We start from the raw sequence: 26,786 nt of genomic DNA, 5'->3' as shown, positions 1-26,786 counted from the left end.
GCTAATCCCACACTAGACCCATTTCTTCAAGAAGACATAAATCCTGTGCTTACCTTTGTGAGATTCAATCGAAATTTGCTATAGGATTTGTATAATAAACAAATAGGAAGCACTTCCTCTGTGTAAGGCACTCTGAAGCAATGGTTCTCAAATGAGACCACTTTTGTCTCCCAGAAGACATTGGGCAATGAATGTCTGGAGACACTTTAGTTATTGCAACTGAGGATTCTACTGGCATCCAGTGGGGAGAGGCCAGGGATGCTCCTAAATATCCTACAAGGCACAGGACAGCTGCCCCAAACAAAGAATTATCTGGCCATAGTGTCAATAGTGCCAGGATTGAAAACCCTGCATTAACTAGAGGATTAAAAAACAAATACAGACAAGAACCACCCTCAAGAGCTTAGAGTCTGACAATGAAGAGAAGGCAGATACATAGCAAAATGGACAAAGCAGGAAGAGCTAGAAGAAATATACAGAGAAAAAATTACTTGTAGCTTCCAGGATCAGGAAAAACTTGGAAAAATAATATTGTAAATATCTATCTTAACATTCCTAAAAATAATTTAAAGGTGCTATTTATTTTTGTAATTTCTTGACATCAATAAAGATAAGTTAACCACCACCAAATACTTATAGAAAACATCCTCTCTGTTCTTGAAATTGGACTAAGTTCCCTGGGAAGATAAAGCTGAGTAAAAGAGCCACTATTCTCTACAACTTAGAGTGGAGTTACATCTCCAATTCCACATAAACATTATCAAGATCCATTCCTTCAAATGTGTCATGAATAACAATTATGTACCAAACACTGTGTGGCACAAACAGGCAAGATTTCTGCCCTTGTAGAACTGTCATTTGGGGGAGGAAAAAAAATCAAACCAATGGAAAAAAAAAATCAAACCCACATATACATGATTTTAGTGTGTGACTTCTGTTTTCAAAAATACTGGACAGGGGCACCTAGGTGGTTCAGTTGGTTAAACAGCTGCCTTCAGCTCAGGACATGATCCTAGGGTCCTGAGATCAAGCCCTGCATTGGGCCCCCCACCTTCCTCATTCTCTCTCTCTTGTTTCTCTCAAATAAACTCCTTAAAAAAAAATACTGGACTACATAGTTCAAAAATCCTAAAAACCTCCCCACTAGAAAACATCTAGAAATTCTCACTAAAATATCACAACCATGCTTTTTGAAATCCAGCTGAGCATAATAGAAGCTAAGGAAAACCTCTAAAAGGAAACTGAAAACCAGAACAGTGAGTATAAACTTAAAGTGAGGTCACTGGGTCTGGGGAGCAGAGGGGCAATTAGTCTCTCACTATAACCCCTAGATTTTAGTCATGAGGTAGAAATAGGACATGAAGCCTCAGGTCCCAAAGATTAGGATCTGGAACTGAGACCCCTGAAGAAAGCTAGGACCCTTGGACTTAAAAAAATTACAGGCATAGGAAACTTATCCATATTGGCCTGGTTCTAGATAAGGGAAAAAACAGCCTATGCTAAGAATTCATTACCACAAACCAGATTTTAGTAGACTTGATGAGCAAATGTACATTACTCATGCTGTCTGAAATCCTCAATCCAGGATGTTAATATAAGAAGACCCAGATCGGGGATCCCTGGGTGGCGCAGCGGTTTAGCGTCTGCCTTCCGCCCAGGGCGCGATCCTGGAGACTCAGGATCGAATCCCACGTCGGGCTCCCGGTGCATGGAGCCTGCTTCTCCCTCTGCCTGTGTCTCTGCCTCTCTCTCTCTCTCTCTCTGACTATAATAAATAAATAAATAAATAAATAAATAAATAAATAAATAAATAAATAAATAAATGAAGACCCAGATCGGTAATCTCCACAGAATACCTAGCAGTTTATCCACAAAGTCCATCCCTTGTGACCAGCTGTTTCTCTTCATTAAGGCCCTAGGATTATACCTAGCAAATAAAGCTTAGTACAGGTTCTGCCTTCTAGGTTACCAGAGCTAAGTTAGAGACTCTTATAAGAGAAGGCCTATTTGAGGACCTGCCATTCTAAACTGAGACATGAAGGATAAGAAGCCTATACAAACTATAGAGGGGAAGAATAATCCAGTAGAGGGAATAGCATATCCAAAGGCTCTCATGTGAACAGAGCATAGAACCTTCAAGAAACAAAGAAGGTAATGGCTTGGAGAAGTTTAGAATGCTGCAAAGGAGCCCAGTCATGTGCAGCAATGTGTAGTTTCTTAAGTTATTTCCCAAAAGTTTAAAATAAAGAGATATCACACATAGTAATTTCTGGATTTTCAAAAACTTCAAAAGATCTGTCAGCAGTGGCTTGCATTCTTATACGGCAACCTCAGCTAGATCTACCCCCCTCACACAAGGCCTATGACCTCATATTTACCACTGCCCTCACCCACACTTTTTTATTCATTTATGTTGCTGATTTGGCATCTATGGGAGTATGAATTATAGCTCCTAATTTGGGACTTCATAGGTTATGGGTTTTTTTTAAGTTGGATTTTTATTCTAAGACTTTAAGTATTTTAAACAAGGGAATGATATGATCTGATTTATATATACTCCATTCAATGTAAAAAAAAAAAAGATTGGAGAGAACCAAGAATGAAAAAGAGAATACAAATGAGGAAACTACTGCAGGAAACTGGGTGAAAGATCACAGTGGCTTGAAATAGAGTGCTAGCAATGGAAATAAAGAGAAGCAAATGGATTTAAAGTGTGCTTAAAATCAGAAAACCCAATGTTTGCTCATAGATTAGATACTGAAGGTGAGAGAGAATCAAAATGACTTGTATTATATTATGAAGAGTTTGTGCCTTCTATGGTCAGCTGCTAAAGGGATATTTATTGACAACCCTTAGTGCATGGAGAATTTGTGCTGTGAGGGGCACAAATGAAAGGAACTCTAATGCCTTTTAGGAGCTTGAATTCCATCAGTAGAGGTAGGATTGATGCAAAAAAATACACTTATAAGTTACACAATTTATTAGATAGCTGCAACTATTAGAGTAATAATAATAATAGGTAACATTTATTGAGGGCATATTATATACCCAGTACATGCATCCCATTTAATAGCACCTGGAGTTAAGCATTATTGTCACCCCCATTTTTTCATGGAAAAATAAAAACTCAGGGAAGTTAGGTAACTAGTATAAGATCATACAGTTTGTAATTGGCAGAACTGACATTAGAGGCCAAGTTGACTGACTCCACTGGCCATTTGTTTAATGAGAACCCTAGACTGCTTTCACATACCTTTCATGAGGCCACAAAGTTATCTGTATACTACAACTTAGTTGTGCAAAGAGTAATGTCTGAAACTGCCCTGAGCTTTCTCACAAGCCTCTTTGAGATGGTTAAAGAGAGGGAATTAAACTTTCCTCAAGACTTTAAAACTTAGCTCCATTCAGTCTTTAAAACAGTCTCTTGAGGCAATGTTTTGACCCATCTAGAAAAGAAATGCAGATTTCTCAACCTTCCGCCACGTCCATGTGTATCAGCATATATGCACATACGTACACACCTCTGCTACCCAAGATGGTGTTGAGACGTGTGTACTGGGAACCACTGAAGTTCCCTAGTCTTGGGCCTGATGTCCAGCATCTGGTTGCTGCTTGGCATTCATGACTAAATTTCTTTGCTGGAATCATCCTTGATCTTAGTCTCTTAGCTGACTAAAAACTCACTAGCGTTCCCTAGTTAATGGAACTCCAGCTCAATTCTCAGTGGTGCTAGAGTCCCCATGTCTGTGACATTTCCTACATCCAACCACCTGGTCCAACAGCCCATTTCCTGCTTCTGCTTCAGAACCACTCCTATCTCAGCAGGCTCCATAGCTAGGCTGACAATAAAATTTATCATTCAAAACAAGACACTTGTGGGTGTGACAAGAAGGTATATTATAATTACACCGGAACATAGGGTAAATCAGAACAGTCTCAAACTAGGACATAGGACAGGCTCTCAACCTAGCTGCCTTGCAAGCTCCCCGTCCAGAATTTTCAACAACTCCTGGGTTGTATTTGTGTGACACAGGATGTAGGAGAGATCCAGGAAAGCTAAACATTGCGGGCTCTCCCCAGCCACATTGCACAGTCAAGTTCAGACTATTGGGGTTTAGTCCCATGTTAATCTCAGCCCACAAGGCAATCTCTTTCAGATCCTAAATAGAAATAGCCTCCCACACAGCTATTTAACACACTTGCTCCTCTCCTGGGAAAGCCCAGAGAGGAACACGGCTCAAATGCCATAGGGAAAGAGGTACCTTCTCTTCACTATGGGAAAATTCTGTGATTCAAATTTTCTAGACTTTCCCTTTGGTAAGTTAAATCTAGAGCTGTAGGACACTGAAACAAAACAAAATGCCAAAAACAAACAAACAAACAAAAAAACCCACAGAAAACAAAAAACCTTTCTACTCCACAAAGCCTTGCTTTCAACACTATTGTCTTAGTAAAGAAGTCTAGTGTCTGCCCTCCTATCCTCAACCTCTAAGCCTCAAAACTCAGTTTTTGTTGAAAGATTTTATTTATTTATTTATTTATTCATTCATTCATTCATTCATTTATTTTAATTTATTTGACAGAATAAGACAGAGAGCAAGCCCATGTGCAAGCAAGGATGGTGACAGGCAGAGGGAGAGGGAGAAGCAGGCTCCTCTCTGAGCAGAGAGCCCAATACAGGGCTTGATCCTAGCACCCTGGAATCATGACCTGAGCCAAAGGCAGAAGCTTAACCAACCGAGCCACCAGGCACCCAAGACTCAGCTTTAAAAGTAAAAGACAACAGGGGCCCCTGGGCAGTAAAGTCTGTTAAGCATCCAACTCTTGGTTTCAGCTCAGGTCATGATCTCAGGGTCTTGGAATGGAGCCCCATGTCAGGCTCCACACCAGTCTGCTTGTGATTCTCTCTCCTTCTCCTTCTGCCCCTCCCACTCATTCTCTCTCTCTCTCTCTCTTTCTAGAATAAGCGAATAAATCTTTGAAAAGAAAAAAAATAGAAGTAAAAGACTACAAATGAAAAACAATTTAAGGGAGGAGGTGGATATAAAATGCATTGGCTTAATACTTGCAAAATAAAATAACATATAGAAGGCTGTTCGTTCTCAGTCATTTCTGCCTACAGTGAAAGAAGTATTCAAAATTCAAAATTCATTCAAAATTAAGATTCTTAACACAGACTTGATAAGATGAATTAACAAATGCCTTTTTTTTTTAATTTATTTATGATAGGCACACAGTGAGAGAGAGAGAGGCAGAGACACAGGCAGAGGGAGAAGCAGGCCCATGCACCGGGAGCCTGACGTGGGATTCGATCCCGGGTCTCCAGGATCGCGCCCTGGGCCAAAGGCAGGCGCTAAACCACTGCACCACCCAGGGATCCCAACAAATGCCTTTTTATAAGAAACAGTCAGAATGAGAGATCTTCAGAGGTCAAAGTTCAGCTGGTTTTGGACCTTAGATCCTATTCTGAATACTCCATGGTTTTTTGATTTTTAGCTCTGAAAAGCCAAATAGTACTATGTATTAGGTTTCCACTTACGGCTTTGCTTACTCATTTAAGTATCTCAAACCTAAACTGCAAGTCTTAATGTTTTAGAGTGGCATTAAATGGTTTTCCAATATTGATGAGGGATTATTGAGAGGTCCCCAAAGTTTGTTATGTCTCACAAGGGCATTCTAATGGGTTCATTGTTCTATTTATGGAGTTTACTGCCAGGCAGTGGCAACAGTTGCATCTCGTGTATATTGTTACTCTAGTTGATTTTGGGTAACCCTAACTTAAAAACATTCTCTATAATAATGTGCAAGTTCCCAAACATAAGCAGAAAAATACACAAATGCTGAGTAATCAGGGTTACAGAAAGACCAAACAAGAAGAGGCCAGGTGGAGTTTGTCTGGAAAGGTTTTATAATGCCTTTATGATTAATAAACCTAAGGAAAACATCTGAAGCTTCTTTGAAATGTTAAGAATGAACTATTGGAGAACAACTGTGCTTCAAAGAGTAGTAAAATATGTGAGGCAGTATCTCACTAGTGGCAAAAAGGAATCCTATACTCCCAATAAATTATATAGAAAGGAGTAGAGGGTTGAGTTTGATGAGTTTAGAATAAGTTTCTGTTAACTCATCAACTCCAGCTACTCCCTTCTAACCCTAAACCCCTGGATTTCCAAGGTAACTTCTTAGGAATTTGCACAACTAAATATTCCCAGGAATGCACTCCATATTGCATATCCAGAATAGATGGAGCTTAACAAAAGAGAAGTTTATGGAAATCTGGATAGTTTTGTAAAATTTCTTTAGATTTTTCATGTGAATGAAAAGGGGCTTAAGAGGCCAAGTAAAGGAGGAGACTATCTGCTTCATAAATTATAACATTACCAGTATATCCTCACTGAGAATCAGCAGTGAACAAGGCTTGTTCCTAGAAATAAAAAGCTATGTTTGTTCCTTTAAGATATATGTGATAGATATATAATTAGAATGCACACAATTTTAATTAGAACAATATTAAATAGGATTGGGACAAAAATCATAAATATTGTCCCCTGATGCAAGAGCTTATAAGAAAGAGAAATTTTTTGGAAGGGCCTGAGCAAATCAGAGGTGCCGGCAGTTAAATGAAGAGTACACATCCATGAGGTAGAGATTTGCCAATTCCCAAATATTCGTGACTGTAAGGACAGAGATTGTGTAGGTGACTGATTACTGAATATTCTTGAAAAATTGAGACATTGAAGTATACAAATGTACAAAAATATTAGAGAATAAGAATAGTTCTAGTTAAGTATATGGTTGAGTAAAAAAGAGATATGTGTTGAAATCCAAGCCTTTGTCTTTAGCTTTGTGACTCAAATTCAGTGAAAGATACCAAAGAGGCTGGCAGATTCATGTCCTTTCTCCTTCTGTGATTAGTGAGATTTACAAAAAGCTGAATCAAGCCTAAAATAGATAGATACTATACTACCAAAACCTGATAAATAGTGCTGATTGTCCACAGAAAAAAAACCATTCTCCCCCTTTTTTTTTTTTTTTATTGATAATAACTGTGTTATAGCTGGAAACTATTACCCAGCTAGCTGGTATTTCCCAAACCCCCTTGCTGTTAGATATGGCCTCCTGACAGAGCTCTCCATGTGAAAAGGACATTGGATGCCACTTCCGAGTCTGGGCATGAGATGATGAGGGAGATGATTCCTCCCTACTCTTCCCTTTCCCATTACTGGAACATAGATATGGCACATTCTTGTTTGACCACATAAACAAAGACATTACAGTTGTGGATCATGGAGCAACAAGATAAAAGGAATCTGAATCTCTGAATCTGAGTCCCACAGATCTGATCCACTGAACTCTGGACTATTATGTGAGAAAGAAGTTTCTCAGTCTTTCAACCACTGTATTTTGGATTCTCTCTTTTATAGCAGCTTAGCCTTACATGGACTGTTTCAGAAGAGAGGGCATATTATGAAGGGAAGGGTAAGTGTTCAATTTAAATTAAATTTTTTTCCCATAGCTATCTTTTCCTGGACCCTGGACAAACATTATACCAGTGCAGAAGCCATATCAGTGCCCATCCCATATTCCTTGGACTTTTCGGTATGCTTTGGTGAAAATTCCAACTGCTAGTATCTGCATCCCTGCACCTCAATGCTCTTCTTCCAACTCTGTGTAGGTACAGACTAAAGTGCTAAGGAATTAATATCCTCAGGAGCAGCCCTCAACCGATGACCTCTCAGGAATTGGTGTATTAATATTCTAGCTCCCCTCCGCCCTTGAATGGAATAATTCTAAGGTGTGTATTATGCGTCAGCTTTCCAGAGTTCCTCTACAGAAATAAGCTCCAGGCACCCTTTGTGGTAGCCAGCTTACCCATATACTTTTTATTGCTGGCCTTCCAGTCACTGAGTCAGTTTCTCCACTTCCCTACCATATTCACTGAACTTCCCAAATAAACTAATTTTATTCAAATCATTGCCTTGAAGTCTGCTTCTGGGAGAACACAAATCAAGGTAGCCAGCTACTTCATATTCACCATCCAGACAAAACAATTCTCCAACCATAGTCTTTATTATTAGATAGCATCATGCTATTTTTATGGATGAAGAAATCAAATTTGTGAGAGTTAGGTAACTTAAGCAAGATCACTGTCAGAATTAGAATTGGCTGGAACCCAGGACTATCTCATTTACAAGTTTTTGCACCTTCCAATATATTAGACTATATTAGACACCAATTAGAAAATATTGATGCAACTTTGAGTAGATGATGATATTGGAAGTTTTATGGTTGGATGATATATTTCAGGGAGATTAGACAAAACAGATCCTACATTAGCCTATGATATTTTGTGCTAAATAAAGCACTTCTGATAACACTTTTTGTTAAACAGATTTTTTAGCCTGAACAGAAAAAAAAAATGTCAGTTTTCAGCTACTTGCTAACACAAATTTATTTAGCCTTTTTAAACTAGTCAAATCCTCACCAGAGCTACTTCACTTAAATAAGTCTGCTTCTTAAAATGGTCTGCATAGATTTTTTCATTTGGGAACCTAGCTCTACTCACTTCCCTATCAAGACTTGTATAGAGAAAAGGATAGTAGGTGAATACACATCAGTAATTCAGAAGGCTGAGGGCTCAGGAATTTTTCTATTTGATCAATCAATCTACCTATAGAATTAATCGAATTTTAGTTTTACAATATCAGACGTCAGTCAACAAATAAAATTTAGAGATATTGGATGAGACAAAAGTTAGCCTTCCTATACTTTTCCTAACACAAGTACTCATAAAACTAATTCTTTTTTTAAAGATTTTATTTATTTATTTGAGAGAGAGAGAGCACAAGCAGGGGGAGCAGCAGAAGTGGGGGAGAAGCAGGCTCCCCTCAGAGCAGAGAGCCCGCAATGGGGCTCAATCCCAGGACCCTGGGATCATGACCTAAGCCAAAGGCAGACACTTAATCAGTTGAGCTACCCAGGTACCCCTCTTAAGATTAATTCTATATGAAGCAGGCATAGAGAGAAGATAGTCAAAATCTGAGGGAATTAGTTTATTTATCCACTATTGTATTAGCAATTTAATCTGTGCATTCTTTTAGATTTTAGTAGTCTGACAGGAAAAACCCTGCAGAGTTGTCACACACAGGCAATACACCGGATTACTATAATGTAAATTAACATGGACATATTACAAGATCTTAGAGGAAAAAGCTGTTTACTCTTCACCACCACTAGATATAATCTAAACATTACATTCCTGAAAGGATATACAGGATCACTTACATTCAGTCTAGGCAATTCCATTTCTCTCCTGGTTTTAGCTGAACTGTGCAACCTGAGTGTAAGCTTTGGTTATTTGAGGTAAATGAACCCTGTGGTTACTCCTGCTTCAACTGAAGCTAATGTCAATATGGACGGGCATGGAGGAGAATACTAAAAGCCCCAAAACACTGATTATCTTCAGAAAATGTAATGAGTCAGATTATTGATGTCAGATTTTTATAGGAAACATTACATCACATAAAGTCTGAAGAAGAATGGGAGCCAGAATAAACAGAGCTATGCATCAAGAAGTCTTAAGTCTCACAGCAGACACAGTTTAGCTAATGTGGTCATATTCATAGAATTTTTATCCAGACAGACTATGGCAGTAAAACAGAAATATGCACATTGGAACATATTTATCTACCTCGTAAAAGTGTACAAAATTTTATATACCAATGTAAATAAAAATTCTTTGCCTGTCTCCAGAAATGTACATGCTTTTCATTTGTCCAATGACTCACACATGAGATTGTATAAAGTTTAATTAAGTAATGAAATGTAAAACATATACATATATATATATATATATACACACCAAATGTATTTTATCTTAAAAGTATTTTTGCCTATTTAAAAGAAAATACTTTAAACATCTTAGAGCATATCCTCACTTTAAGCTCTCAAGACTTAAATATCGGGATCCCTGGGTGGCGCAGCGGTTTGGCGCCTGCCTTTGGCCCAGGGCGCGATCCTGGAGACCCGGGATCGAATCCCACGTCGGGCTCCCGGTGCATGGAGCCTGCTTCTCCCTCTGCCTGTGTCTCTGCCTCTCTCTCTATGTGTGACTTTCATAAATAAATAAATAAAATTTAAAAAAAAAGACTTAAATATCGATGAATTGTTAAATATTACTTCGAGTGCCAGTAACGGGATAGTGGTACTGTGATTGTAATTGTTTCTTTTCTTTTAAGTTCTTGTTTATTGGTGATACAAACAAGTATTTACAGATGGAATGACATGATCTCTTGGGTTTGCTTTACAATGCTTCAAATACTTTGGGAAAAAAAGGTTGGAGGGTATAAATGAAACAACAATGCAGAATGTTGATAATGATTGAAGTTGGAAAATGAGTATAAACGGGCTCATTATACTATTTTCTCTTCTTTTATATGTTTTAAATTTCCATAATGAAACCATAAAACAAGAAAAATATTGCTAACTGAATAAAAATCATGCAGTCTCTTTTTTAAAAGACAAAATTAGGAGCAGTAACAGTGAAATACATCAATTTATATCAGTAGAGATGATATAATTTTGATTGTATGCTTTACAATGATCATATTAGGTACTTCCTGTGAATAGTATTACTTTAGTTTTACCCAAAAGGTTTTAAATACATATAGGAACTACACATTTTTTCTTAAATATGTTCAAAAGCTATCTTAAAGTATTTATAAAAAGCCAACTCTGGGAACAAAAATATGATCTTTTTAGAAAAGTAGAATAATCTCATGTTCATCATTTTCCATATTTTTGGACAGGGCTTGCAAAGTTAGTCAGCCTCTGGGGTGAAAAAGCCTTTCCAAAGAAATCCCAGATAAAGGTGCATCTTAATAGCTCATTAACCCTGTCCACAGTTCCTCTTTGCACAAAAGTTCTGGACATTTTTCTGACAGAAGATTTTTAGGCACTATTTGTTGATAAATATTTTTTCAAGCTGGATGGTCAGTAATATATAACATAAGTACTGAATCATATCTCTTTTTGTTTGCAGCCAAGCAAGAGAAGTGAAAATATGTATTCATGGCGGGTAAGTAATACAATTTTAGGTCAGTTTAGATAGATTTTAATGATGTTTGTGGCTCTAGGCATCATTTATATCTGAAGAAAAAAGTTCTTAAAACTAATACATTTGTTTTTCAACATTTGCTTCATTCAGCATCATACACTGCTCTGAACGCAGAATATTCTTACATTGATGAATGGTGCTTGAGTGCCACCTGGTGGCCCACTTCCTCCATACAGCAGAATTTTCCACTGATCCTCAACCTGAGAAAACTCTTGCACCAGTCTGGCACTCCCAAGGGCCAAATTAAAATAAGATATTATTTCCCAGACAGATAAATCATCTATTCAAAGACTGTAGAATACTGAGCCTCATAACACAATAATATCTATAATTCATATTCATACTATGTGTTCCACAAATCCAAATATTCCCAGCCTGAGAAACTGCATTTCCTACACACTCTTCACATTTTATGATGTCTACCTTGTTACTTATAGCTGCAGTCACAGAGGCCTCTAGATCAATGGTTCTCAACCTTGAGTGCCATTAGATTCACATTGAAAGTTAAAAAAAAAATGATGGGGATCCAAACTCAGACAATCTGATTTAATAGGTCTGGAATGGGGCAACACCTATCAGTAAAGTTTAAAAGCTCTCCAGGTGATTCCAATCTGAGGTTACTTTGTAATGGATTGTTCATTCTTGAAAGGTGAGGATTATTTGTTCCTCATCTCTGAAACAGTACATTGTGTTGGACATATTAAGAACCCAAACTGGGATCCCTGGGCGGCGCAGCGGTTTAGCGCCTGCCTTTGGCCCAGGGCGCGATACTGGAGACCCAGGATCGAATCCCACGTCGGGCTCCCGGTGCATGGAGCCTGCTTCTCCCTCTGCCTGTGTCTCTGCCTCTCTCTCTCTCTCTCTCTCTCCCTCTGTGTGACTACCATAAATAAATAAAAATTTAAAAAAAAAAAAAAAAAAAAAAAGAACCCAAACTATGTGGCAAAGATGAAGCAACTCCAGAGTCTACATAATTGTTTTAAAATAAGGCAAGAACTGGTCCAACTGCAGCATCTTAGATTCACAAGCTCTGCTAAGAGTATGCCACAGTCCCATTCCCCCGAAGACTAACTAGGGGTACAAAAAGCTCCTTTTTCACTCAGTTCCATGCAACGTGATAAAATAATTTAGTATACAAGTATTTTTTAGTAAAGAACTACATTGTGGCAAATCTCTCTATATAAAACAACACATGCAGAAAGTCATGAATTACAAGATTATTTATAATAGAAAAATATTGGAAATAATCCAATGCCTAGGAAGACTAGTTGAATGAATTATAGTGTGGAGTGCCACGCAAACATAGAAAAGAAAAGAATCAGAGAGATATTTATGAATTAATATGGAATGAATTCCACTATATATTGTTAAGTTAACGACATCAAAGTTGGAGAAGTCTATTATATGCTACCAATTGTGTAAGAAAGACAAATACATGTTTGGTTTGTTTTGTTTTTTTTTTTTTTTTTGACAAAAAGAAGAAAAGAAGAATAAACAATAACAACAAAATGAAGACATTTATCTTTAGAGGACAAGTGAGAACAGAATAGAAGAAATAAGGACAGTAACAATTCTGTGAGAATGTCATCTTACATAGTTTCAACCATTGAATCAAATAAATTTTTTTAGATAATCAAAAAGTAAATTAAATTACAGTTTAAAAAAACATTAAATTGAACATTAACCAAAACCAAAGGATCTAAATGTTTCAAATTATAACATAACCAAACAAAAAAAAAGAATTAATTCAAGTAAGTTTTGAACACATTACTATACATCTTTAGTGGAATGTATTCTATGGACAAAAAGAAAAGATATATTTACTTAGTATTGAACTCCTTATATTGAATTAAAACCCCGAAACTGTACTGTATAGTAAGACACTGTAAATAAGTTAACATATTATTGTTACTATGATCCAAGATTTTCACTGTAAAAAATTTTATACATATATAACAAGCATATATATTAAACAAAAGCGAAATTAAACCTTGAAATGTTAAATCTGAATCGCAATATTGTCCTAATTAATTTGTTTTTTAGAGAAGGAGAGCACATACATATGTGAGCTGTGGGGAGGGTTAGAGGGAGGAGAGAAAGAATCTTAAGCAGGCTCTATCTCACAATCCTCATAGCACAACCTGAGTGGAAATCAAGAGTCAGACACTTAACCCACTGAGTCACCCATGTCCTTCATTGAATTGTAATATTTTTAAAACTAAATTAAAATAAAGCAATCTGTAACACACAAAAATAAAATTATATCCAATCAGAGCTACAATCACACAGAAAAGAACTTTTTGAAGTAACTTTTAAAAATAAAATGTTAGGAGATCCCTGAGTGGCGCAGTGGTTTGGCGCCTGCCTTTGGCCCAGGGCGCGATCCTGGAGACCCGGGATCGAGTCCCACGTCGGGCTCCCGGCGCATGGAGCCTGCTTCTCCCTCTGCCTGTGTCTCTGCCATTCTCTCTCTCTCTCTCTCTCTCTCTCTCTCTCTCTCTGTGTGACTATCATAAAAAAATAAAATAAAAAATAAAAAAAAAATAAAATGTAAGGAGAACCTGGATGATTCAGTTGGTAGAGCTTTCAGCTCTTGATTTCAGCTCTGGTCATGATCTCAGGATCTTGGGATTGTGTCCTACATCCGGATCAGCGCTGAGCATGGAGCCTGCTTAAGATTCTCTCTCTCTCTCTCTCTCTCTCTCTCTTCCCCCACCCGCCCCTCCCTACCACACACAGACACACACACTCTCTCTCAAATACTCTTTTAAAAAATTAAAATTTAAAAAAAAAGTATGATTGCATATCTCCACAGAGATAAGAATGAAAAGAACTGCAAAAATTCTAATATGAGCTGTGAATTAGATGATATTATGAAAGTGTTTTCTTAGATATATTAACAATGGTAGAAGAATGTCAGAAAATGCATGTTGATTGTCATGATGCCTTCAACTTATCCTCAAGTGGTTCAGCAAAAAAGTGTATGCATACATACATATATAAATTATTCATAGATAAAATATATATGCTATATATATTTATATACATAATACATATACAATTTAGAGGTAGATATGTGCTCATTATGCTTGTCTTTCAGTTCTTCTACATTTTTAATCTTTCAAAATAAAAACCTGGAAGATAAAAGAGCTATTTGCTAAAAATATTATAAAACTGAAAAATTGTTTAAGGCAAAAAAGAAGTACACAAATACCATGACTTTTAAAAGATAGAGACATCATTCTCTGTTGTGATGATCAGGAAATAATTCATGAAAGGAACTGCATTTTTAAATGTAAAGGTTTTGAGTTAGTGATGGCCTTAGAAATATTCTAACTAGAGACGCCTGGGTGGCTCAGTGGTTTAGCGTCTGCCTTCGGCTCAGGTAGTGATCCTCGGGTCCAGGCATCGAGTTTTGCATCAAGCTCCCCACAGGGAGCCTGCTTCCCCCTCTTCCTATGTCTCTGCCTCTATGTGTCTCTTGTGAATAAATAAAAGTATTTAATTAAAAAAAGAAATATTATAACTAAACTTCCTCAGTTTGTAGATGAGAAAACTGACAAAGGACTCACTAGCTTGTCCAAGTTCAATAAATGTTTAATACATTGCTGAGAAGTCCAAAGCACACAGTCCATAGTAGTTTCCATTAATCCATTTACTGAGCAACTTCTAAATGCTAAGCAGTCCTACTTCCCATTTGAGATGGACCAAGAAGAACATGTTAAATAAGGAAATATATATAGAACTGAATCATTACAAATTTCAAAATAAAATTTTAAATTGATTGGGCAAAGAAGGAGGCAGAATTGCTGGCTTTGAAGATGGAAGGGTTCATGAGACAAGGCATGTGGACAGCTGCAGAAGCTGAGAATACTCTTAGCTGACAGCCAGCTAGGAATGGTGACAACTGCAGTCCACACCTGCAAGGAACTGAACTCTGCTAACAAGCTAAACAAGCAAAGGAAAAGGATTCTCCCCTGGAGCCTCCAGAAAGGAATGCAACCCTAAAGACACCTTGATTTTAGCTCAGTGAGACTCACAGTGGACATTTGACCTACAGAACTGTAAGATAACACATTTGTGTTCTTTAAAAAAAATTGGTTGGGGTGCCTGGGTGACTCAGTTATTTAAGCATCTGACTCTTGATTTTAGCTCAGGTCATGATCTCAGGGTTGTGAGATCGAGCCCTATGTCAGGCTCCACTCTGGACATGGAGCCTGCTTAAGAGTCTCTCCCTCTCCCTCTACTCCTCTTCCCCACCCCCTCTCTTTCTCTTTAAAAAAAAAAAAAAAAAAAAAATTGGTTGGTCAAAAACAGAAGCCAGGGATTTATTAGCTCATATAACGGGAAAGGCCAGGTATGGAGACTGGTGACAGGTCTCAGGTACCACTGGAATAGAACTCAAATTATGTTTACTATTTCTCTTTGTATTTTGGAATATGTATAAGGGTCTCCTTGTTTCTCTTTAGAGACAGATTTCCCTCATGTCACAGAGGATGGATACAGCTATAGAAACTCCAGAACTACTATTCAGTTCAGCAACATCAAAGAAAACAGACCTTTCAGTGTTCATATATATATTGTCACACAGAAGCTTACTGATTGTCCTAGATTGGATCTTGGTTAAAAAAAAAAAAAAAAAAAAAAAAAAAAGTCCCTGTTCTGAGGGGCAGAGCACTGTATTTGGCCAGATCTGGCTCACATTAACCCCCTAGTCCACTAGTAAGCTGACATGTAACTAACAGCCCAACTCAACCCTGCCAACCACATGGAATGAAAGAAGGGCTGATTCTGATTCCCTAAGATGAAGGAGCAAAGGAATGCCAGGCAGACAAAAACAAGGTAATAATACAGTGAGTAAAGCACAGGAACAAATTAGAAAGGTAAAGATGCATACTTTAGGAAGTAGCAAAAGCTTAATTCTCATAAGGGTCTAGGGAATAGTGAGAGAAAGGGCACTGGGGTTGTATTGTGGAAATTAGTGAAATAGTGAAATGACAGGCAGAATAAAGTGCTGCTTAATTAGGTACAAAGTGAAGAGCCCCCAGCTTTAACAGAAAAGAAAAAAAGGAAAAGAAAAGAAAAGAAAAGAAAAAAGAAAGAAGAAAAGAAAAGAAAGAAAAGAAAAGAAAAGAAAAGAAAAGAAAAGGAAAGGAAAGGAAAGGAAAGAAAAGACAATGGCTTAATTTAATCTGGGATGATCAGTCATCAGTGTATAGCAATGTTTCTCAAAGTATAGTCTTGGCCCAATATCAGAAATCACCTGGGTACTTTTTTAAAAATGCAAAACCCTGGCTCCCACCCAAGTTTACCAAATGAGAATCTCTGAAGGTGGGTCACAGGTAGCTGCATTAGAAATAAGCACCACAGGCATTATTTCTACATTCTAAAAGCCTAAAACAAATAGTGTAAGATTTTAATAGGAAATAGTATTTAACAGTATACATTTCCAAAATGTTTTAGATAATTGGAAACCACCTTCTTAATCCTTATGCATTTTATCTATTACTAACTATCAGAGTAATGGGCCAATAATTTAGCTGCTCTGAGCCACAGCTACCCAGGCTGTAAAAAAAAGCAAAATTTGGACTATAATTAATCTCCTTTAACATTATGATGCCATGATTTTTAAATTCTATTTCTTGAAATATTTCTACATCCATATGCAGTTAAGGGTTAATTCAGCAGGCGTGGGTTGTTGCTGCACATTCCAAAAAAAATGGACCGTCTGTTGATGCTCCTGGGAAATAACTTCTGCCTTGGGGTATCCTGTCTGAAGAGCAGTTTTATGTGCCTCAGGGTTTAGGCTATGCTGCAGCAGTTTGGCCTTTGTGGGGTCTGGATCCCCACATAAAAATACTGATTCCCAAAGACTGGAGACTGTAGGCTGAAGAGAGCTCTATGGTTCACTACTTTGCACATGTTGTGACACATGATAGATTGGAGAAAAGGACATCCATCTATGACTACACTGAGAGGCAACACCTCTACAAGCTTGTTCCTGGTTTTCCCTGGACTTTAGCCATGTGTATTTTTCCAGTGCTGATTTCAATCTTCATCCTTTCACTGTAATAAACCATAGCCATGAATACAACAGCATTTCTGAGTTCTGTGAATCCTTCTAGCAAATCATTAACCCTGAGTTTGTTATTGGAGACCCTCGACACAATCTGCACTTCAGCATTATACTTTCATATTGTGGTTTCCAATTCAGTTAGGCTTAAATGTTGTTTAATACATTTTGTATTAATTTTTCATTCTGCTGCCCTTTGCCCCAATATCTATTAGAAATTTATCCTAAAGAAATCATAATGAAATAAGGAAAACTTTATCTCAATTTAAAAATTTATTATAGTATAATAGAAAATTGAAAACAACCTAAATTTTGAACATTATAGGTATGGTTTAATGAATGATAATAGGTCCATTTGGTGGAATAGTTATTAAAATGCTAAATTAAAGAGCACAACTGTTTGCAAACCATGTGTGCATGTAGACAAAAACTAAAAGAGAACATGGGACAAATAGATGATTTTTTGTAGTATTCAGACATTTTTAAAATGCTAATTATTACTGTAAAAAAACTGTTTTTATAATAAGTATCTATTTTTAAGAGTCAGATTGTGAATTTAATTCTTTGGTTTATGGTACTAACTTAATATTTTTAATATGAACTACTAAAAATCAAGATCACTGACATATAAACTATCCATTACTGAAACAGATATTCTAGGTTCTATGTGGAACGCAATTCCCAGCAAAGGATTAGGAAATAAGAGAATGAGCAATGTGGAAACATGTGGTGGAAAGAGTTTGGACGCTAGGGTCACACCCACATCATTGAACACCAGTTTTACTTGCTACTAGCTGTGAGGTCATGAGCAGTCTCCTTCACCTTGCAGAAACTAAGTCTCCTTATTTGTTAACTGAGAATAATGACAATAAATGCTTTATAGAGTTACTACCACAATAAATGAGTAAAACACTTAATGCAGTACCTGTATAAGAAAAAACTAAATAAATTTTCAGTCTGTTTCTTTCTCAATTCTACTCTCAAAGATTAGATGTTAATCTATGTATTTTTAAAGTGCTCTTCTCCCAGGACACCTACTTTCCATATCATATTCATTATGAAGTAATGTAGTCTCATGACATAATGATGACCCAACAGATTTGAAAAGAAATCTTAATTTTTTGATGATTGATTTAAGGGTTGATAAGTACACACATTATTTTTTTTTCACTTAGCTAAGTCATAGATCCAATTTCGAAAATCAAATAATCTCATCTGAACCTGTTACTAATTTTCAAGTCCAAAACTAAAGCAATGTTAGCATAACAAATATGTATCAGAGCCCATTAGTGAACCGAAAACAACAACAAAAATAGAAAATTAATGCAATAAAAATCTTACCACAGCCACTGTCACTGCTTTCCAAAAGCTTCTGGGCATTGTATTTTGCTAAGGAATTCAAAGATGGAAAATTTCAGAAATTGTTTCTCTATTTTTAAGTGCACAACAGAAAATGGTGTTCAAATTGTCTTTCCTTGGTTAGTTCAAAAGCAAAATAAAATGATAGTTCACAAATATTTTCATCCGGGTTGCAATGTTTCATTGTACATCCAGCCTATCTGATATGTTACTTTAATTATGTTTTTGTGGGGGAGGTATTGTCTGTTACCAAAGCATGTTCTTTATTTGGTCAAACGGGTGATTCAGAGAAAAACAAGTAAGACAATTTTCATTTTCTTACTAGTGGGAGTCAAGTCTGCATTGAAGAAATATTTGTCATGCTCACCACATTTTTGTTATATATTTGTCTCACAGAGCTAGTGTACAACTTCAAAGAAAGAAGAATGGCTGCTGTGTAAAATACTGGAGAAATACTCTCTGCCACCCATCTTCCCTCCTACAGGATAGCCAGGCCAGTGTTTCCAAAACATCTTTCAATTCTGAATCTTGCTCAAAATGTCCTAAAGTTTTTCTTTTGTCTCTTGCCTAGCAATCAGGCTGTCCAGCCCACTCTCAATGATTCCTCTTACCAAAAGCACCGCAATAACAAGGCCAAACTAGTCCACCTCTATACTTTTCTCATCCTGCTACAACTGCTTAAGTAACTTTTATTTAAATCCTAATCACCTCTCAAGACCCAGCTCAAGCCCTTTCTCATTCATAAGACCTTTCCCAGTCCTTGTGGATCACACTTTAGCTTTCTGAATGCCCTTAAGTAGCTTTTGTCTGAACTTTCCTTTTGGTATTTAATGAAATACTCTGTATCCTTGCCATGCCTTTTTATGACCCACCTTCTACCCCAGTTGTTGAAAATACAAAGTGTATATAACACAGAAGCAAAAATGATTATTATATCTGTGGTAGATTGTATTATTGTTTATAATTATTCACTCCTTCCTTTGTGAGTACAATGTTTCCCCACCCCCTTTCACCCCCATGGGCTTTGGGCTTGAACATCTGATGTGCTTTAGCCAATGGAATATTTGCTATGTATCACTTCCAAACAGAAGCTTTTAAAGGAATTATAAGATTCCAAAAGTCTCCTAGCTCCTATGCCCTCTATCATCAGAAAAGCATGTTTGTGCATAAGGCTTTCCTTTAGTTTAGGTCCCAAAATAAGGTGATATATGGAGGAAATTTAGCCTTCAGGCTGGAGAACAATCACTACATCCAACCAGGAGCTGACAATATGAACCTAAAAAATTGGATATTGTAAACTGCTGATAATTTGAGATTGCTTATCCATAGTGAAAGCTAACAGATATAACTAAGAATTTTGTAGGTACTGTGTTCTATATTCACAACATCTCATCTAAACAACACAATAATCCTATGGGCTAACATACCTTAGTATCCCCATTTTACGTATGAGAAAACAAAGATAAGAGAGGTAAAGTAATCCAAAACACACAGTACTGGGGCAGCCCGGGTGGCTCAGCAGTTTAGCGCCGCCTTCAGTCCTGGGCCTGATCCTGGAGACCCCAAATTGAGTCCATGTCGAGCTCCCTGCATGGAGTCCGCTTCTCCCTCTGCCTGTGTCTCTGCTTCTCCCTCTGCCTGTGTCTCTACCTCTCTCTCTCTCTCTCTCTCTCTCTGTGTCACTCATAAATAAATAAATAAAATCTTTAAAAAAAAACACACACACTACTGTAAAATTTTAGAATTAGACACATCTAGCTTTGAAGTTAGATTCTATCACTTTTTAAAAATAGTATTATAGGCATAATACAATCTTACTGGAATTCAATCATATGTAGATAAAGATAATGCTTAAGTTCTTCTCACTGTACTTCTAAAGGCTGTTGGGAGGATTAAATTTAATTTAATTTAATCATGTGAATGATCTAATAATTTAATAAATAAGTGAATCTTAATTTATGTCACCTCTAAATTAGGCCCTGAGATAAAACTTGGTATCAGGAATTTAAGAAGCATGTGTGAAAAAAGTGGAAGAAATGAGATGGAGAATGAGAAAATTCGATAAAATGATTAGGTTTCTATTTGGGGAATTGGGCTCAATCCCACTAAGATAGGTATATGTGGACTATGTCTCAGACAGTTAGGTAAATTCCTATCAAGTCCAACCATTTCACAAATAATGACAAACCTGAGACCAAAAAATACAAACAAGCAAAAACAGTAAAGTGAAGTTACTGGAAAGTGAACAAAAAAGTGAACAAGTGGATTCTGGAAGAATCAAAACTTGGAAGAATCAAAACAGACGAGTTTCCCATATTACAGATTTTACCCTGAGAGCAGGCTGAAATTAGCACTACACAGTGTGTCTAAAACTCTAATACAAAACAGTCTTTCTGGCCTGAAGAATCAGAGGATGGAATTTAGAGTAGCCACAGATCCTGGAAAGTTTGGAGGGTGGGAGCTGAAAAAGAAGTAAACCAGAAAGGAAGAGCCCTGAATTCTGTTTATAAACTCTGATCAAGCCTCTGAACCATACATGAATGGGGCAGACTCCAGTACCTCAGCTAAGGACAAAAGGAATGAACAAAGAATGAGTTGCTGCCCCAGAAAAAGCATTTACAGTTTGAGTTTGACCAAGTTAATTTTCCACTTAAAAACATAATGAACAACAACAAAAAAAACAACATAATGAACAATCTTTAGAGAAATATAGACTCACTACCTAGCTTTCTATAATGTCCAAGATACAATACAAAATTGCTCAATTTATGAAGAATCAGGGAGGTGTGATCATTTTCAAGACACAAGACCATTAACCATGACCAATTCCAAAATGATCTAGACATTTAAATTGAATTTTAAAGAAGATTTTATAATTCTCTTCATTGAAATAAAAGACAATATTCTTGGGCATACGTCTATGAAGGAAAGGGAAACAAAAGCAAAAATGAACTATTGGGACTTCATATAAAGCTTCTGCACAGCAAAGGAAACAGTCAATAAAACTAAAAGACAACCTACAGAATGGGAGAAGATATTTGCAAATGACATATCAGATAAAGGCTAGTATCCAAGATCTATAAAGAACTTTTATTTTTTTTAAGATTTATTTATTTATTCATTCATTCATTCATTCATTCATTCATTCATTCATTCATTCACAAGAAACACAGAGAGAGAGGCAGAGAGAGAAGCAGACTCCCTGCAGGGAGCCCAACATGGGACTCGATCCTGGGTCTCCAGGATGACACCCTGGGCTCAAGGTGGCGCTAAACTGCTGAGCCACCCGGGCTGCCCTATAAAGAACTTTTAAACTCAACAGCAAAGAAACAAACAATCCAATCATGAAATGGGCAAAAGACATGAACAGAAATTTCACCAAAGAAGACGTACACATGGCCAACAAGTACATGAGAAAATGTTCCACATCACTTGCCATCTGGGAAATACAAATCAAAACTACAATGTGATACCACCTCACACTAGTGAGAATGATGAAAATTAACAAGACAGGAAATAACAAATGTTGGAGAGGTGTGGAGAAAGTTGCAACAGTGCAACTCTTGCACTGTTGGTAGGAATGTGAACTGATACAGCCATTCTGGAAAACTGTGTGGAGGTTCCTCAAAGAGTTAAAAATAGAGCTGCCCTACGATCCAGGAATTGCACTACTGGGGATTTACCCCAAAGATACAGATGCAGTGAAATGCCGGAACACCTGCACCCAATGTTTATAGCAACAATGTCCACAATAGCCAAACTGTGGAAGGAGCCTCAGTGTTCATCAAAAGATGAATGGATAAAGAAGATGTGGTTTATATATACAATGGAATATTACTCAGCCATTAGAAAAGACGAATGCCCACCACTTGCTTCAGTGTGGATGGAACTGGAGGGTATTATGCTGAGTGAAGTAAGTCAATCAGAGAAGGACAAGCATTATATGGTTTTGCTCATATGGGAAATATAAAAAAAGTGAAAGGTAATATAGGGGAAAGGAGAGAAAATGAGTGGGAAAAATCAGAGAGGGTGACAAAACATGAGAGACTCTTAACTCTGGGAAACGAACAAGGGGTAGTGGAAGGGCAGGTGGGCAGGGGGATGGGGTGTCTGAGTGATGGGCACTGAGAGGGGCACTTGACAGGATGAGCACTGGGTGTTATACTATATGTTGGCAAATCGAACTCCAATAAAAAAATAGACATATAAAAAATATATTCTTGGGCACCTGCATGGCTCAATGGTTGAGTGTCTGCCTTTGGCTCAGGTTGTGATCCCAGGATCCTGGGATCGAGCCCTGCATCAGGCCCCCTGCAAGGAGCCTGCTTCTCCCTCTGCCTATGTCTCTGCCTCTCTCTGTGTGTCTCTCAGGAATAAATAAATAAAATCTTTAATAAAAAAAATATTTTAAAGTAGAACCAGAAAGAAAATCATGAACTGACAAAAATGCAATTTTGAAATGATAAATCTCAAGGGTAGGCTTAATATCAAACTGGATATGATAGAAGAAAGAATAAGTGAACTTGAAGATCAATAGAAATTATCCAATCTGAAGGACAAAGATTTTTGTTGTTGTTGTTTTATATTACGAAGTCTTTAAAAACTTTAGAACAATAACATAAGTCTAACATACATGTGTCAGAGTCCCCAAAGGAAAGCATAGAAAGAGAGAAGGAGAAAAAAAAATTGAAATATAATGGCCAAAATTCCAAATTTGGTGAAGGACAAAAATTTACAGATTCGAGATTCAAAGAATTTTTTTTAAAGATTTATTTATTTATTTATGATAGACATAGAGAGAGAGAGGCAGAGACACAGGAAGAGGGAGAAGCAGGCTCCATGCCAGGAGCCCGATGCGGGACTCGATCCCAGGACTCCAGGATCGCGCCCTGGGCCAAAGGCAGGCACCAAACCGCTGAGCCAGATTCGAGATTCAAAATACAAAGAGAACCACACCTGGACACATCATAACTAAACTCCTAAAAAACAACAATAAAGAGAAAATCTTAAAGCAGTCAAGGAAAAATGATACATTGCAATAGGGGCAGAACTATTTGACTATGAACAGACTTCTCATCAGAAACTGTAGACATCAGAAGACAGTAAAACAAAGTGGTGATGAAAGAAAAAATACACTGTCAATTCATAATTCTATTTCCAATGAAAATGGCTTTCAAGTATACAGTTTAAAAAGGGGGGGGGAATCCTTGGGTGGCTCAGTGGTTTAGCACCTGCCTTTGGCCCAGAGCATGGTCCTGGAGTCCCAGGATCGAATCTCATATGAGACTCCTTGCGTGGAGCCTGCTTCTCCCTCTGCCTATGTCTCTGCTTCTCTCTCTCTCTGTGTGTCTCTCATGAAAAAATAAATAAAAACCCTAAAAATAAAATAAAATAAAGATATTTTTGCAATAGAAAATCAAAACAACTACAAGAAATGTAAAAAAGGAAAGAAAAAAACTTCTGTGGGCTGAAAAAAGTGAAACCAAGTAGAAACTCAAATCTTCAGAAAGAAAGAACTTTAGAAATGATTACTATGGATAAATATAACAGACTATTATTCTTTTAAAAACTATGACTATTTAAAGAAAATACAATATTGTCTTGGGCAGTTTATAATATATGTAGATGTAAATCATATGACATCTATAGCATAAAGGATGGAAAAGGAGGTCATTAATCTACAAAGTGTATGGTTTCTACACTTTTATGTCAAGCAGTCATGTATATATATTACACACATATATATTTGTATATATATTGCATATATATTACTATATATATAGATAGATTATAAAAAAATAAATGATAGATAAATAGAACAGAGAAATAATAGAGGACACAAACAGAAAATAAATTATAAAATAGCAACCCTAACTCCAACCACATCAATAATTACATTAAATGTTAATGAACTATTGGGGCACCTGGGAGGCTCACTCAGTTAAGTATCTGACTCTTGATCTCAGCTCAGGTCTTGATCTCAGGGTCATGAATTCAAGTCCCCCACATTGGGCTACACCCTGGGCATGAGCCTACTTAAAAAAAATGTTAATGAACTAAATATTCCAATTAAAAGGCACAGATTGTTAGAATGAATAAAGAAGTGACACCCAACAATATGCTGTTTACAAGAGATGCACTTTAAATATAAAGACACAGGTTGAAAGGAATTAGAAAGCAAAGACATGCCATACAAATAATAATCATGAGAAGACTGGAGTGGTTGTATTAACATTAGACAAGACAGACTTCAAAAAGCATTCCACCAGAGAACAAGGAAGGTAGAGTTGCCCCTGCCTTCAGTGGAACAAGCACTTTTGGTACAGAGAAAGCCCTCAGACAGAAAAACAGTGACAGACATAGTGCCAAAAACTGTCTGCTGCTGTAGGTGAATGTAGTTGAGCCAAGGGAATGAAAAGAAGCTGCCAGTGGCATTTGCTACAAAGTGAATGAATAAATCGATTAAAAGAGTGGTCTTACAGTCATCGCAATACAATGAGCTCCATAGAGACCACACTGGGGTAAGTGAGAGTCAGACAGGCACTGGATGACTCTGTGCCTTGCTCAGGAAAATAATTAAACATAGGCAGAGGATTTCTTAAGAAGCCAAAACGCAAAATGTCATTATATGCAATCTTTGTGCAAACTCACTGGGAGGAGCCCAAGAAAAAGATGCTTCAGTCAATTTTTCAGTTTTCTTTTTTTTTTTTAAGATTTTATTTATTTATTCATGAGAGACACACACACAGAGAAAGAAACATAGGCAGAGGGAGAGGCAGGCTCCCCTGAGGAGCCCCATGTGGGAGTCGATCCGAGGACCCAGGATTTCCACCTGAGCCAAAGGCAGATGCTCAACCACTGAGCCACCCATGTACCCAACTTCTTAGTTTTCTAAAAAGTGCTCAGAGAGGTGGAAGACTATGCTAAACAGAAAGAAAAAGAAGACACAGCAAAGGTGGATAGGGCCCATTATGAAAGACAAATGAAAATTCATATCCACCCTACAGGGTAAAGAAAAAAGTTCAAGGATCTCTGTGCACCCAACAGGCCTCCTTTGGCTTTTTTCTTGTGTTGTTTTGAGTATAACCCCAAAATCAAAGAACATCCTAGCTTATCCACTGGTGACAATGCAAAGAAACTGGGAGAGATGTAGATCAACACTGCCTTACAAAAAGAAGGCTGCTCGGGCGAAGGAAAATTATGAAAAGCAGATTGCTACATACCGAGCTCAAGGAAATCCTGGTGTGACAAAAAACAAAAACAAACAAACAAAACAAAACAAAAAAAAAACAGGAGTTGCTAAGGCTGAAAAAAGCAAGAAAAAGAAGGAAGAGGAGGAAGAAGAGGAAGATGAAGAGGAGGAAGAGGAAGATGAAGAAGATGCAGATGAAGAAGATGATGATGATGGGTAAGTTGGTTTTTGACAGTTTTTTTTTCTTGTCTACAAAGCATTTAACCCCTCTATACACAACTCATTCCTTTTAAAGAAAAAAATTGAAATGTAAAGCTGCATAAGGTTTGTTTTTAAATTGTCGGTTGTCTTTTTTATATGTAATTAACACACTATCAAATATGTCTTTTTTTTAAGATTTTATTTATTTATTCATGAGAGACACAGGGAGAGAGACTGAGACTTAGGCAGAAAGAGAAGCAGCCTCCCTGAAGGAAGCCTGATGTGGGACTCAGACAGTATTTTCAGTAGCTGCTACCTTTGCCTGGGACAATATGGGGGTTGTAAAAATGGCATGGAAATTTTTTTTTAAAGATTTTATTTATTTTGAGCCAAAGGCAGATGCTCAACCACTGAGCCCCTGGCACGGAAATTTAAAGCAGGTTCTTGTTGGTTCACAGTAGAAACTAGTTATGTATGGGGATGGTAGTTTTGTCATGATTAGATGCAGCTTATAGGAAATAATTGTTCTGTTAACTGAATTGTTCTGTTAACTGAATACCAAAAAGTGCAAAAGAATTTTGTAATTGCAAAAAAAAAGTTGCAGCAATTTTGTTGACATCCTGAATACTTCTAAATAAATATAATTTATTATTTAAAAAAGAATGAAGAAAGCCCGGGTGGCTCAGAGGTTTAGCACTGCCTTCGGCCCAGGGTGGGATCCTGGAGACCCAGGATCGAGTGCCATGTTGGGCTCCCTGCATGGAGCCTGCTTCTCCCTCTGCCTGTGTCTATGCCTCTCTCTTTGTGTCTCTCATGAATAAATAAATAAAATCTTTAAAAAATAA

The 26,786-nt window shown here is 37.2% G+C and overlaps 1 protein-coding gene across 2 annotated transcripts in view; it reads right to left on the bottom strand.

Moving 5' to 3' along the window:
• The window catches only part of FILIP1 (filamin A interacting protein 1), a 206,588-nt gene extending 187,934 nt beyond the window's left edge, over positions 1 to 18,654 (bottom strand). For both annotated transcript variants that reach the window (XM_077903343.1, XM_077903338.1), the window contains exon 1: positions 18,531 to 18,654. In XM_077903343.1, coding sequence (XP_077759469.1) covers positions 18,531 to 18,569 — 39 coding nt within the window. In that variant the 5' untranslated portion in view covers positions 18,570 to 18,654. The remainder of the gene's footprint in view (positions 1 to 18,530) is intronic.
• Positions 18,655 to 26,786: the final 8,132 nt, after the last annotated feature.

Source organism: Canis aureus, chromosome 7, assembly GCF_053574225.1.
Source record: "Canis aureus isolate CA01 chromosome 7, VMU_Caureus_v.1.0, whole genome shotgun sequence".
In the NCBI taxonomy this organism is placed as follows: Eukaryota; Metazoa; Chordata; class Mammalia; order Carnivora; family Canidae; genus Canis; species Canis aureus.
Note: the sequence above shows the minus strand (reverse complement) of the source record. Positions and strands in the feature narration are given on the sequence as shown.